This window comes from Salvelinus fontinalis, chromosome 32 (genome assembly GCF_029448725.1).
Source record: "Salvelinus fontinalis isolate EN_2023a chromosome 32, ASM2944872v1, whole genome shotgun sequence".
Taxonomy (NCBI): Eukaryota; Metazoa; Chordata; class Actinopteri; order Salmoniformes; family Salmonidae; genus Salvelinus; species Salvelinus fontinalis.
Window position 1 is genome coordinate 6,187,125 of NC_074696.1, and position 13,921 is coordinate 6,201,045.

General features: G+C 44.5%; 1 protein-coding gene across 1 annotated transcript; it reads left to right on the forward strand.

Annotated features, from left to right (window-relative positions):
- The first annotated feature begins 3,218 nt into the window (after positions 1–3,218).
- smim12 (small integral membrane protein 12) lies at positions 3,219–6,639 on the forward strand. The gene is made up of 2 exons (XM_055893243.1): positions 3,219–3,327; positions 4,820–6,639. Exons 1-2 carry the CDS (start codon positions 3,238–3,240, stop codon positions 5,135–5,137), a joined length of 408 nt encoding a protein of 135 aa, XP_055749218.1. The 5' UTR covers positions 3,219–3,237; the 3' UTR covers positions 5,138–6,639.
- The last annotated feature ends 7,282 nt before the right edge of the window (positions 6,640–13,921 follow it).

Consider the following 13,921-nt stretch of genomic DNA (forward strand, 5'->3'; position numbering starts at 1 on the left):
GTTTTGGTCCCATGTTTCACGTGCTGAAATAAAATATCCCAGAAATGTTCTATACTAACAAAATGCTTTTCTCTAAAATGTTGTGCACAAATTTGTTTACATTCCTGTTAGTGAACATTTCTCCTTTGCCAAGATGATCCATCCACCTGACAGGTGTGGCATATCAAGAAGCTGATTAAACAGCATTGTCATTACACAGGTGCACCTTGTGCTGGGGGTCCATAAAAGGCAATCTAGTGTGCAGTTCTGTCACTAATCAATGCTACAGATGTCTCAAGTTTTTGAGGTGTCATGCAATTGCATGCTGACTGCAGGAATGTCCACCAGAGCAGTTGCCAGAGAATTGAATGTTAATTTCGCTTTCTCCTGGAAGCTGAAAATGTCCCAGTTCTTCAATGGCCTGCATACTCACCAGACATGTCACCCATTGAGCATGTTTGGGATGCTCTGGATCGACATGTACAACAGCGTGTTCCAGTTCCCGCCAATATCCCGCAACTTTGCACAGTCATTGAAGAGGAGTGGAACAACATTCCCCAGTCATTGAAGAGGAGTTGGACAACAATCCACAGTCATTGAAGAGGAATGGGACAACGTTCAACAGTCATTGAAGAGGAGTGAGACAACGTTCCACAGCCATGAAGAGGAGTGGGACAACGTTCCACAGCCATTGAAGAGGAGTGAGACAACGTTCCACAGTCATTGAAGAGGAGTGAGACAACATTCCACAGCCATTGAAGAGGAGTGAGACAACATTCCACAGCCATTGAAGAGGAGTGAGACAACATTCCACAGCCATTGAAGAAGAGTGAGACAACATTCCACAGCCATTGAAGAGGAGTGAGACAACGTTCCACAGCCATTGAAGAGGAGTGGGACAACGTTCCACAGCCATTGAAGAGGAGTGAGACAACATTCCACAGTCATTGAAGAGGAGTGGGACAACGTTCCACAGTCATTGAAGAGGAGTGAGACAACGTTCCACAGCCATTGAAGAGGAGTGAGACAACATTCCACAGCCATTGAAGAGGAGTGAGACAACATTCCACAGTCATTGAAGAGGAGTGAGACAACATTCCACAGCCATTGAAGAGGAGTGAGACAACATTCCACAGCCATTGAAGAGGAGTGAGACAACATTCCACAGCCATTGAAGAGGAGTGAGACAACATTCCACAGCCATTGAAGAGGAGTGGGACAACGTTCCACAGCCATTGAAGAGGAGTGGGACAACGTTCCACAGCCATTGAAGAGGAGTGAGACAACATTCCACAGTCATTGAAGAGGAGTGGGACAACGTTCCACAGCCATTGAAGAGGAGTGGGACAACGTTCCACAGTCATTGAAGAGGAGTGGGACAACGTTCCACAGTCATTGAAGAGGAGTGGGACAACGTTCCACAGTCATTGAAGAGGAGTGGGACAACGTTCCACAGTCATTGAAGAGGAGTGGGACAACGTTCCACAGTCATTGAAGAGGAGTGGGACAACGTTCCACAGTCATTGAAGAGGAGTGGGACAACGTTCCAAAGTCATTGAAGAGGAGTGGGACAACGTTCCAAAGTCATTGAAGAGGAGTGGGACAACGTTCCAAAGTCATTGAAGAGGAGAGGGACAACGTTCCCCAGTCATTGAAGAGGAGTGAGACAACGTTCCACAATCAACAGCCTGATCAACTCTATGCGAAGGAGATGGTTCGCTGCATGAAGCAAATGGTGGTCACACCAGACACTGACTGGTTTTCTGATCCATGCTTCTACTGTGACCAACAGATGCATATCTGTATTCCCAGTCATGTAAAATCCATAGATCAGGGCCTAATGAATTCAGTTCAATTGACTGATTCCTTATGAGCTGTTACTTAGTAAAATCTTAAATGTGCCATGTGTTTTATTTTTGTTCAGTACAGATAATTTCTCACCTTTTATTTGGGACATCGTCATTGCGCTGCTTTGGGACAGGCGTGGGGGGGGGCTCCTTTTGATAAATCAATACATGTCAGATTTTTTTGTTTAGGCTACAATAAAGAAAGGCTGTGGGGAAAAGTTAGCTAACTTGAGGTGAGTGCTGCTCATGATCATCTTGTCTAGTTTGCTGATTAATTACATGTTGCCATGTTATGTAGTTTTAACAAGTGGATTATTTTCTGCTCTTCTGTCGCTTAGTAGCCGAGGCCTACTCCCGAACAAAACACTGACTTGTCTGATAATCAATCAATCAATCAGTGATTTTGTTTGGTTGAATCTCTGTATAGGCCATTTCTTCTTCTGTCTGGGCTAATACATAGAGTTGGTGGTGTAGCTCATCTATTTGTTTGTTCATCTAGCACTGCTCAGAAACAGTTAGCATGATATAATGTAGCTTTAATCAAGTGTAGGCATATTTTTTGCTCCCTCGCATTTAGGCAACACCAAACGCCTGCTAAGGTTGTGAAATATGAAAAGGGGGACACATGCTTTTGAAAATAGGATTGCGGTTATTATTATTTATTATTATGATGATGAAGGTAAGACCCTATGCCTGCTCCCTAACAAAGTGGAGTGAGGATAGGAAAGAGATGAAACATGGATAATAAGCATTGGTTTGGGCTCTGTTTCGAAACAACTTTTTTTGTTGTTGACAGTTGTTCCAGTGACAAGTGTGGGTCAAATGTTTTATTTATTTTTTCTGTTTATATTCCATTTTATTCTTACTATGAAATACTTTGTGTTGACTATTATTGGGTAGATTAGTCTTGTCTGTTTTAATAAAAAAAAATGTGTTTTGATTTCATTTGGATGGTACAGCCATGGCTGCATAGATCCATAAACATAGGCTTATTTAAACAAAAAATATGCTATTCTTTTCACAATTATTTTGTTAGTCACAATGTTTCTTATGACCTGCCTAGATGAATTAACAATGGATTTCTATTTTAATGAGTTTATTAAAATAGAAGCCCACCCACATCTGCGCACCGCTACTACCACTTGTCCCCGCTATGCGCATGGGAGATATGAATGGTGTTTGCAGTCAAGAATGTGGTTAAAATGAACCTGTTTGTACGAGGGTCATATAAACATTGCCCAATTTTTTTTTTTTTTGAGGCTAAATACCTTAAAATCAGTATCATATTCATATTGCAGGCTTTCTGCTATAAAATTATTGGACAGTTTTTCAATGCTACTTGTCACTATAACCGCTGAATGGCGTCCTAGCTCAAAGGAACACACAAGTGATTGCGATCTAAGGATTGGATATGAGGTTCCCGTGTAGAGCCAATCAAATTCATTTGGAGGCGCGGTTATCAAGCCACACGGAAGTTACTGCGCTTTTCACGTTTTCGAAGGTGAGTCAGTTCTGAGTTGTTGAACAATGTATTTAATTTTTTTTTTACAAGAATCACAACGTGAACATTGTCATTTAATGTGCGCAGTAGTTACTGGTTTACCTGTGAATGAAGTGTGAGCTTCGAAGGAAATAAGCTTAGTTTACAAGCTGCAGTTGACAGCTAACGTTAGCTAGCTAGGTCCATTGGTTGACTCCAGTGCCTTTGCCTTCTGGATGACATCACGATTTTTACTGTTATGTAGTTAATCTATGTAACCGGTCGGCTCGTATAAAAACGAACTACCTATGTAATCAGAAGTTTGTAACTAGCTACTATTAACTAGCTATTAAGGCCTAACGTTACTTGTGTTTGTGACTCAGTCAAGTCGTTAGTTAACTAGCTAGGCTGGAAACCCGATCTTGAATTTCTATGTCGGGCTTAATAAATTAGCGTTTGGATCAGGAAAGTTTCCTCTCAGGACCGTTTACAAGGCAGAATGTTTAATATAATTATATTTTATCTCACTTTAGCAGTTGTATGCGTGTTTATGTCCTTTCGCAGGTAGGAATGTGAGACAATATATCCACAGGCAAGTATAATGACATTGTCTTTTCAAAGTGTGTTCAAATGTAATTCACATGAATCATGCACAGAACCGTTACAATGGAACCAATGGAATAGAACAGCGTTCAAGTATTTGAACATATTTGAAATGCCAGTATGTGTCTGTTACGTGTCTGGTACGTGTCTGTTACGTGTCTGGTACGTGTCTGGTACGTGTCTGGTACGTGTCTGTTACGTGTCTGTTACGTGTCTGTTACGTGTCTGGTACGTGTCTGTTACGTGTCTGGTACGTGTCATGCGTGCACGTTCATGTTGTGCACAACCTTCAGCCCTGTAGAGGTCAGTGAGAGGAAACTGTCCTGATCCAAACGCTCATTTATTCCTGATGTTGAATCCAATGTAATTCAACTTCGGATCTCCAGGCTACTAACTAGCTAAGTAACTTGCATATATAGCTAGCTAGGCCCAGTTTTATTGTGCAGTTTCATTTTGATGTCATGTCAGATGTTTGTTATTTTTTTTACCTTTTTTTTTTGTTGGTGCCATTCACCAACAAATCATTTTGTTTCAATAAAAGGTCAACAAAACAGCCTTTCTTGAGATGTAAAACCTGTGGTACCATTCTGTCTCTCCTCCTACTACAGGGAATAGAAGACCCAGGCATTTAAAAACTCCTTGAACCCTCTCTGTGTTGTCTCCCAGGTTGAACACATCCTGTCCACTGTGCAGTGGCCTTTCTAGATCCTTGAATGAACACATTAAAATTGTTGTGGCACAACCACTGTCACCCTCAGTTTGTTTCCTTTTTGTAAACCTGAATTACCACAGCAGCTACTAATCCTTCCCCCCTCCCTCTCCCCCCCTCCCTTTCCCCCCTTCCCCCCCCCCCCCCCTCTTTCTCTCTCTTTCTCTCTCTCTCTGTCTCTCTCTCTCTTTCCTTCCCCAGCTGAGCTTACACTGCACCAGCGCCCCAGCTCCTGTCATTATGTGGCCAGTGTTATGGATGTCCATGCGGACCTACGCCCCCTACATAACCTTCCCGGTGGCCTTCGTGGTGGGGGCGGTGGGCTACCACCTGGAGTGGTTTATCAGGGGGGACACCACCCCTAAACCTGGGGAGGAGAAGAGCATCGTGGAGCTGAGGGAGGATAGGAAGCTGGAGGAGGGGGCAGGACGGGACAGCACCCAGGTCCTCAGTCTCAAAGAGAAGCTAGAGTTTACCCCTCGGGCAGCGCTGGACCGCAACCGACCCGAGAAGAGCTAACCGTGCCTGGGGTTAGGCTGACTGGTGTCCACCACCCCTAGTCCTGGGTGAAGGGAGTGGAATGATGGATATAAACCCTGGTTTCCTGATGCTATGTATTGGCCAATGAGAGGCGTTGAAGCCACTGGTCGGCCATATTGTCACTCCCCAGAAGAAGCAGTCCGCCATAGGAATGAATGGAATTCTGCAGTATTTCAATTACATTTTTCAAGGAGAAAATTAAATGTTTTAAAGTATTTTGTTGTTGTAGTGGGGACAGTAACTTTAGAACTTTCAAAAATTATACTTTAAGAAAAAAGTGTTTATTTTTTTATTTTGTTTACTTCACATTGTTTAAGAGTTTGCATTAAGGTGACTGTAATAGAATACATGTGGCAAAAACAAATGTAGACAATAAAGGCATTTCTATAGCAACCAAAATATGTTTTACAATGGTGGAGGAACAGCGCCCCCTGTCAGTCATCTAGTGTGTATGTCTATATAAGTCATTGGCGTGGAAGGCGCTAACCAAAGGGATCGGAGTCATCTTCTTCTCAACATACACACACCAGACAATCGTTGGCACTCGTATGCCCAAAGCACTGGCATCATACTGTACTTGGACACCTGTGGTGGCACTGTTCTGTTTGAAACTGGAGGATCATGGGAAATGGAGTCTTGTTGTAGGGTGCTGAATATCCATGCACCACATTAATGGTTTGTGATTCTCTTGCTCTCTTTCATATAAACACACACACAAATATAGGCTACTGGTTATTCAGTTCATAGTTGTGATCATGTTCACCACATAAACCATTGGAGAATGTTGGTCTGTATTTTCAAAGCTTAGTATATAAGTCCCTGGGCACTCAATCTGATGACTACTGCTGGGGTAACTCCTGATGAGGCATCGCTCTCCTCTGCTCCTCAGATGCTCACATGACTGATGAAAGAACAAAGAACCCCTATGTGTGTGTGTGTGTGTGTGTGGGAGACTTTCAATGTGGCTTCATATTTTAAAAACGTCATGAAAGAGAAGAAGACAGTGTCGACAACATAAAATAACTGAAATCAATTTGAATGAACGAGTGCCGAGGTAGAATAACACAGAAGGGAACAAGCTGCTCCTTTAATGCTCCTCCGTTCTCCAGAAATTAAAATAGGTTCCAGTCAGCAAGCATGAAGAAGGGAGGAGTGCCTCATCTGGTCGTTTATCCTCGTTGCTTTGATGCCTTCTCTTTTCTGTTACTTTGGATTCAATACCAAGAAAGACTAAAAGTCTGAGTGCTCTATTAGAGAACTCAAACTGGTCTTTTTCTGTCTTTCATTTACCTGGTTTGCTTTCATTTAGAAAGTCTGTAAAGGTACACTGGTTCATGTGTTTCATGGATTATGATATTATATTTAAGGATTTGGATGGAAGATACAAAATGTGACAGTCTTTTGTCGGGTACGACCGCTCACTGCATGTTCTAAGTTACTGCTGTAAAATTATTGTATGTTATAAAAATATGAACATGTAATGTGTCTCACAACCATTGATATTGTATTTCCCTCACACGACAACGTCGACAGACCCCAAAAGATCCGAAATGGGGAACGAGCAGGAGTAGACTGCCCATAACAGAGGATGACAGAGAGGAGTCGTCCATGGCCTGTGTTCCTTGGGGATCAACAACAGACCTTAATTAAAGTATACAATCACTTAATTGAGCCAGATATTCAACCATAACTAGTTTGAGAAATAATACTATTATCAGATTGATGAAGGACTTGTTTACAAGTTATGGTAGTTCATGGGAAAGTCTTGTTTTTTGGGGGGACTGGGCCCATTCATGCCATGGGACAGGAAGTGATGACACAGCCTGGTCTCTTCCTAACAGGAAATGAGATTTCCCAGGCGGGTGAAACGGCTGCCGGCACAAAGAGAAAAGACATTCCATTCTTGACGGGAAAAAATACCCATTCCTCTCCTTTTCTATTCATGTGTCACACGATTCAGATCTTTCTTGGGTTAGGATGAAACACGATACTTACCTGCCTACCCAGACTCCTTGCTCCGGCCCAACGCTACACCACGTCCACGGACGTTCCAGCGACTGGATATGAGTACCTCCCCGACCCTTCACCCGAATACGAAAACATTTGGGCCGTCTGTTTGGTCCAGAAACCGCTGTGTTGAGCCAGAACACACGTGGTAAAGGTGCAGGTTTGAAAATTCCTCTTTGGTTTTGATACTCTGATTGGTTAGAGAAGATCCAATCGCTGGTGACTTTGTTTTGTACAACAACCTTTGTGCCCTTCTTCACCACAAACTATTTCAAGGATGATGACCAGGTCCTCTCCTTTAATACCAGGTCCTCTCCTTTAATACCAGGTCCTCTCCTTTAATACCAGGTCCTCTCCTTTAATACCAGGTCCTCTCCTTTAATACCAGGTCCTCTCCTTTAATACCAGGTCCTCTCCTTTAATACCAGGTCCTCTCCTTTAATACCAGGTCCTCTCCTTTAATACCAGGTCCTCTCCTTTAATACCAAGTCCTCTCCTTTAATACCAGGTCCTCTCCTTTAATACCAGGTCCTCTCCTTTAATACCAGGTCCTCTCCTTTAATACCAGGTCCTCTCCTTTAATACCAGGTCCTCTCCTTTAATACCAGGTCCTCTCCTTTAATACCAGGTCCTCTCCTTTAATACCAGGTCCTCTCCTTTAATACCAAGTCCTCTCCTTTAATACCAGGTCCTCTCCCTTAATACCAGGTCCTCTCCCTTAATACCAGGTCCTCTCCTTTAATACCAAGTCCTCTCCTTTAATACCAGGTCCTCTCCCTTAATACCAGGTCCTCTCCTTTAATACCAGATCCTCTCCTTTAATACCAGGTCCTCTCCTTTAATACCAAGTCCTCTCCTTTAATACCAGGTCCTCTCCCTTAATACCAGGTCCTCTCCTTTAATACCAGGTCCTCTCCCTTAATACCAGGTCCTCTCCTTTAATACCAGGTCCTCTCCTTTAATACCAAGTCCTCTCCTTTAATACCAGGTCTTCTCCTTTAATACCAGGTCCTCTCCTTTAATACCAGGTCCTCTCCTTTAATACCAGGTCCTCTCCTTTAATACCAGGTCCTCTCCTTTAATACCAAGTCCTCTCCTTTAATACCAGGTCCTCTCCCTTAATACCAGGTCCTCTCCTTTAATACCAGGTCCTCTCCTTTAATACCAGGTCCTCTCCTTTAATACCAGGTCCTCTCCTTTAATACCAGGTCTTCTCCTTTAATACCAGGTCCTCTCCTTTAATACCAGGTCCTCTCCTTTAATACCAGGTCCTCTCCTTTAATACCAGGTCCTCTCCTTTAATACCAGGTCTTCTCCTTTAATACCAGGTCTTCTCCTTTAATACCAGGTCTCCTTTAATGCCAGGTCCTCTCCTTTAATACCAGGTCCTCTCCTTTAATACCAGGTCCTCTCCTTTAATGCCAGGTCCTTTCCTTTTAGGTCTGACTGTATGACTCATATTACATGTTCTATCTGTGATTTAATCAGCAATGTCAATTGCATGGAATTGTAAAATCAAGCCCAAAAAAATGGTGGACCATCTCATCCTGATTCAGACGTGGGTAACGTTTGCTTTCTGAGTTGGCCATTGGAAGACTGAGGAGAGTAGAGCAGAAAACTAATAGCCTAATGTGCATCTGTGTTGGAGATCAGAAACACATTCAAGTACGCTTTCCAGATCAAGAGAAGCATCTGGCCCTGCTCATACATATCTTTCCAGATCAAGAGATCATCTGGCCCTGCTCATACATATTGTAATGACCCTGGGTTTATAAGCGTGGAAATCGACTCTGCCGCTCGAGCATGCTTTTGCGGCACAGTCGATAGCGCGCCGGACCTCGGGCTAGGAGGTCGAGGGTTCGAGACCTGCTCCCTGCCTGTTTCATTACAATATCTTTCCAGATCAAGAGAAACATCTGGCCCTGCTCATACATATCTTTTCAATCAAATGCTTCAGGTAAATGTAATTTAGGTATTTTAGGAACCAGTTCACCACGGCGTGTTTTGAAATAACTAAACTCCTCTTTTGTAATTTCATCTCCTAACAGACCACTATGAGAGCCTTTATAACCTCTCTCTACCACACGCTTTACCTCCACTACCTAAATAATAACCTACACACCTACCTACACTTTACACTTTACCTCCACTCCTCAAGCACTTCCTGTGATTAATAGGGAAAGAGAGAGAGACAAATCTCTCCAGCGCCTGAGGACCTGTCGTAATGGAGCTAACTCTTAATGGAGCTAACTTAACCTTTTCTCTGTGCCACGATAAGCTACGGTCTTCAGCTCTGCCAACCAGCGCTGCCAGAGTTTATGACTGCTACTTTTACACTGTAGGTGTGTTTGTGTGTGTTGCACTGGGTTGAAGCTGGAGGACGTTTCATTCTAGAGTGGTCTGGGGGTACAGAGTTATGGAAAAGGAAAGGTGTTGAATCTCCCTTTCACTGTTAACCCCTAGAGAGAGGGGATGGATGGATGGACGGACGGACAGAGGGAGGGAGGGAGGGAGGGATGGATGGATGGAGGGATGGATGGGTGTAGGGAGGGAGGGAGGGAGGGAGGGAGGGAGGGAGGGAGGGAAGGAAGGAGGGATGGATGGATGGATGGTCAGAGGGAGGGAGGGCAATATGGTGTGTGAGTGTCTTTACCTCTGTGAGTGTGTGTGATGGTCTTTACGTCTGTGTGTATCTGTGTGTTTACCTCTGTGTGTGTGTGTGTGTGTGTTTACCTCTGCGTATCTGTGTGTTTACCTCTGTGTATCTGTGTGTTTACCTCTGTGTATCTGTGTGTTTACCCCTGTTTGTGTGTGTGTGTGTGTGTGTGTGTTTACCTCTGTGTATCTGTGTGTTTACCTCTGTGTGTGTGTTTACCTCTGTGTATCTGTGTGTTTACCTCTGTGTATCTGTGTGTGTTTGCCTCTGTGTGTGTGTGTATCTGTGTGTTTACCTCTGTTTGTGTGTGTGTGTGTGTGTGTGTGTGTTTACCTCTGTGTGTGTTTACCTCTGTGTGTGTGTTTACCTCTGTGTGCGTGTGTGTGTCTGTGTGTGTGTGTTTACCTCTGTGTGTGTGTGTGTGTGTGTGTTTACCTCTGTGTGTGTGTTTACCTCTGTGTGCGTGTGTGTGTCTGTGTGTGTGTGTTTACCTCTGTGTGTGTGTGTGTGTGTGTGTGTGTGTGTGTGTGTTTACCTCTGTGTGTGTGTTTACCTCTGTGTGTGTTTACCTCTGTGTGTGTGTGTATCTGTGTGTGTTTACCTCTGTGTGTTGTGTATAGGAGATATTACAGTACCCTCCCAGCAGACAGGCGGCTCCATTGTTCCTGAGTCAGAGAGATAACGTCGTCTCCAACTCTCCCAGTCAGGATGTGGACCGGAGCGCCGGAGCAACTCCCAAACTACAACAACCACCTTCACCCCATGTTCATTACTCACACACACACACACACACACACACACACACACACACACACACACACACACACACACACACACACACACGCCGCACACACACACACACACACACACACACACACACACACACACACACACACACACACACACACACACACACACACACACACACCGCACACACACACACACACACACACGCCACGCACACGCCACACACACACACACACACACACACACACACACACACACACACACACACACACACACACACACACACACACACACACACACACACACACTGTCCCGTAGAACAATGGAGCGTCTCCCTAAATCCTCCCCCTTCCCATTGACTGGGTGAGTTTGGTTCCCATAGCTTCCAAGTACATGTTGCATTGTTCCTAATCTGACCTATTGTTAGAGGGAGCGTTGCCGCTCGCCCATAAGCGTCCCCTGGGGTGTGATCAGTGGTGTCTTTGACCCTGTTGGACTCTCTTACACAAACACTTTGTGACACCTCTCAGATCCCGCACCTAGAGACCTAGTTCGAATCACCACACACACACACACACACACACACACACACACACACACACACACACACACACACACACACACACACACACACACACACACACACACACACACACACACACACACACACACACACACACACACACACACACACACACTGTATTCCCTCACACAAAACGCACACATCAGTGGGGAACAGGTTTACAATGGGAAAAAAATCGAATCAAATTGTATTGCTTTAGGTACAATAGGTACAACCTTACAGGATTACTTACAAGCCCTTAACCAACATTGCCGTTTTAAGAAGAATAAGTGTTAAGAAAGTATTAACTAAAATAAACTGAAGTAAAAAAAATATTAAAAATAAAAATTGAAAATAAAAAATTGAAAAATAAATAATTAAAGAGCAACATTAAAATAACATTGTGGAGGCTATATACAGGGGGTACCGGTACAGAGTCAATGTGGAGGCTATATACAGGGTGTTACGGTACAGAGTCAATGTGGAGGCTATATACAGGGGGTACCGGTACAGAGTCAATGTGGAGGCTATATACAGGGGTTACCGGTAGAGAATCAATGTGGAGGCTATATACAGGGTGTTACGGTACAGAGTCAATGTGGAGGCTATATACAGGGGGTACCGGTACAGAGTCAATGTGGAGGCTATATACAGGGGGCACCGGTACAGAGTCAATGTGGAGGCTATATACAGGGGGCACCGGTACAGAGTCAATGTGGAGGCTATATACAGGGTGTTAGGGTACAGAGTCAATGTGGAGACTATATACAGGGGGTAATGGTACAGAGTCAATGTGGAGGCTATATACAGGGTGTTACCGGTACAGAGTCAATGTGGAGACTATATACAGGGGGGTACCGGTACAGAGTCAATGTGGAGGCTGTATACAGGGGGTACCGGTACAGAGTCAATGTGGAGGCTGTATACAGGGGGTACCGGTACAGAGTCAATGTGCGGGGGCACCGGTTAGTCGAGGTGATTGAGGTAATATGTACATGTAGGTAGAGGTAAAGTGACTATGCATAGATAATGAACAGAGAGTAGCAGCAGCGTAAAAATGGGAGTGGGGGGGGGGGGGGGGGAGACAATGCAAATAGTCTCGGTGGCCATTTGATTAGCTGTCATGGAGTATAATATCTTGGGGGTAGAAGCTGTTAAGAAGCATTTCGGAGTCTTTGGCATTTTGTAATCTTTTTTCAAGTCTTTGGCAATGTTTAAGGCCTTCCTCTAACACCACCTGGTATAGAGGTCCTGGATGGCAGGAAGCTTGGCCCCAGTGATGGACTGGGCCGTACGCACTACCCTATGTAGTGCCTTGCGGTCGGATGCCGAGCAGGTGATGCAACCAGTCAGGATGCTCTCGATGGTGCAGCTGTAGAACATTTTGAGATTATGATGACCCATGCCAAATCTTTTCAGTCTTCTGAGGGGGAATAGGCATTGACGTGCCCTCTTCACGACTGTCTTGGTGTGTTTGTTGGTGATGAGGACGCCAAGGAACTTGAGGATCTCAACATGCTCCACTACAGCCCCGTCGATGAGAATGGGGACGTGCTCGATCCTCCTGTAGTCCCAATCATCAAAATTTGTCTTGATCACATTGAGGGAGAGGTTGTTATCCTGGCACCACACTGCCAGGTCTCTGACCTCCTCCCTGTAGGCTGTCTCATCATTGTCGTCTGCTCACTCAATGATGGTGTTGTAGTCATACTTGGCCATGCATTGATAGGTGAACAGGGAGTACAGGATGGGACTAAGCACCTACCCCTGACGGGCCCCTGTGTTGAGGATCAGCGTGGCAGATGTTTTGTTACCTACCTTCACCACCTGGGGGCGGCCCATCAGGAAGTCCAGCATCCAGTTGCAGAGGGAGGTGTTTTAGTCCCAGGGTCATTAGCTTAGTGATGAGCTTTGAGGGCACTATGGTGCTGAACGCTGAGCTGTAGTCAATGAACAGCATTCTCACATACAGTGGGGAGAACAAGTATTTGATACACTGCCGATTTTGCAGGTTTTCCTACTTACAAAGCATGTAGAGGTCTGTCATTTTTATCATAGGTACACTTCAACTGTGAGAGACGGAATCTAAAACAAAAATCCAAAAAATCACATTGTATGATTTTTAAGTAATTAATTTGCATTTTATTGCATGACATAAGTATTTGATACATCAAAAAAGCAGAACTTAATATTTGGTACATAAACCTCTGTTTGCAATTACAGAGATCATACGTTTCCTGTAGTTCTTGACCAGGTTTGCACACACTGCAGCAGGGATTTTGGCCCACTCCTCCATACAGACCTTCAGACCTTCAGGTTTCGGGGCTGTCGCTGGGCAATACGGACTTTCAGCTCCCTCCAAAGATTTTCTATTGGGTTCAGGTTTGGAGACTGGCTAGGCCACTCCAGGACCTTGAGACGGATTACCCACCTGGACAAAAGGAACATCCTGCAGTCGCCTCTTCACTGTTGACGTTGAGACTGGTGTTTTGCTGGTACTTTTTAATGAAGCTGCCAGTTGAGGACTTGTGAGGCATCTGTTTCTCAAACTAGACACTAACGTACTTGTCTTCTTGCTCAGTTGTTCACCGGGGCCTCTCACTCCCACCTCCCATGTGGTGTACTCCTCAATGCCATCGGAAGAATCCCGGAACATATTCCAGTCTGTGCTAGTAAAACAGTCCTGTAGATTAGCATCCGTGTCATCTGACCATTTCCATATTGAGCGAGTCACTGGTGCTTCCTTCTTTAGCTTTTGCTTGTAAGCAGGAATCAGGAGGACAGAGTTATG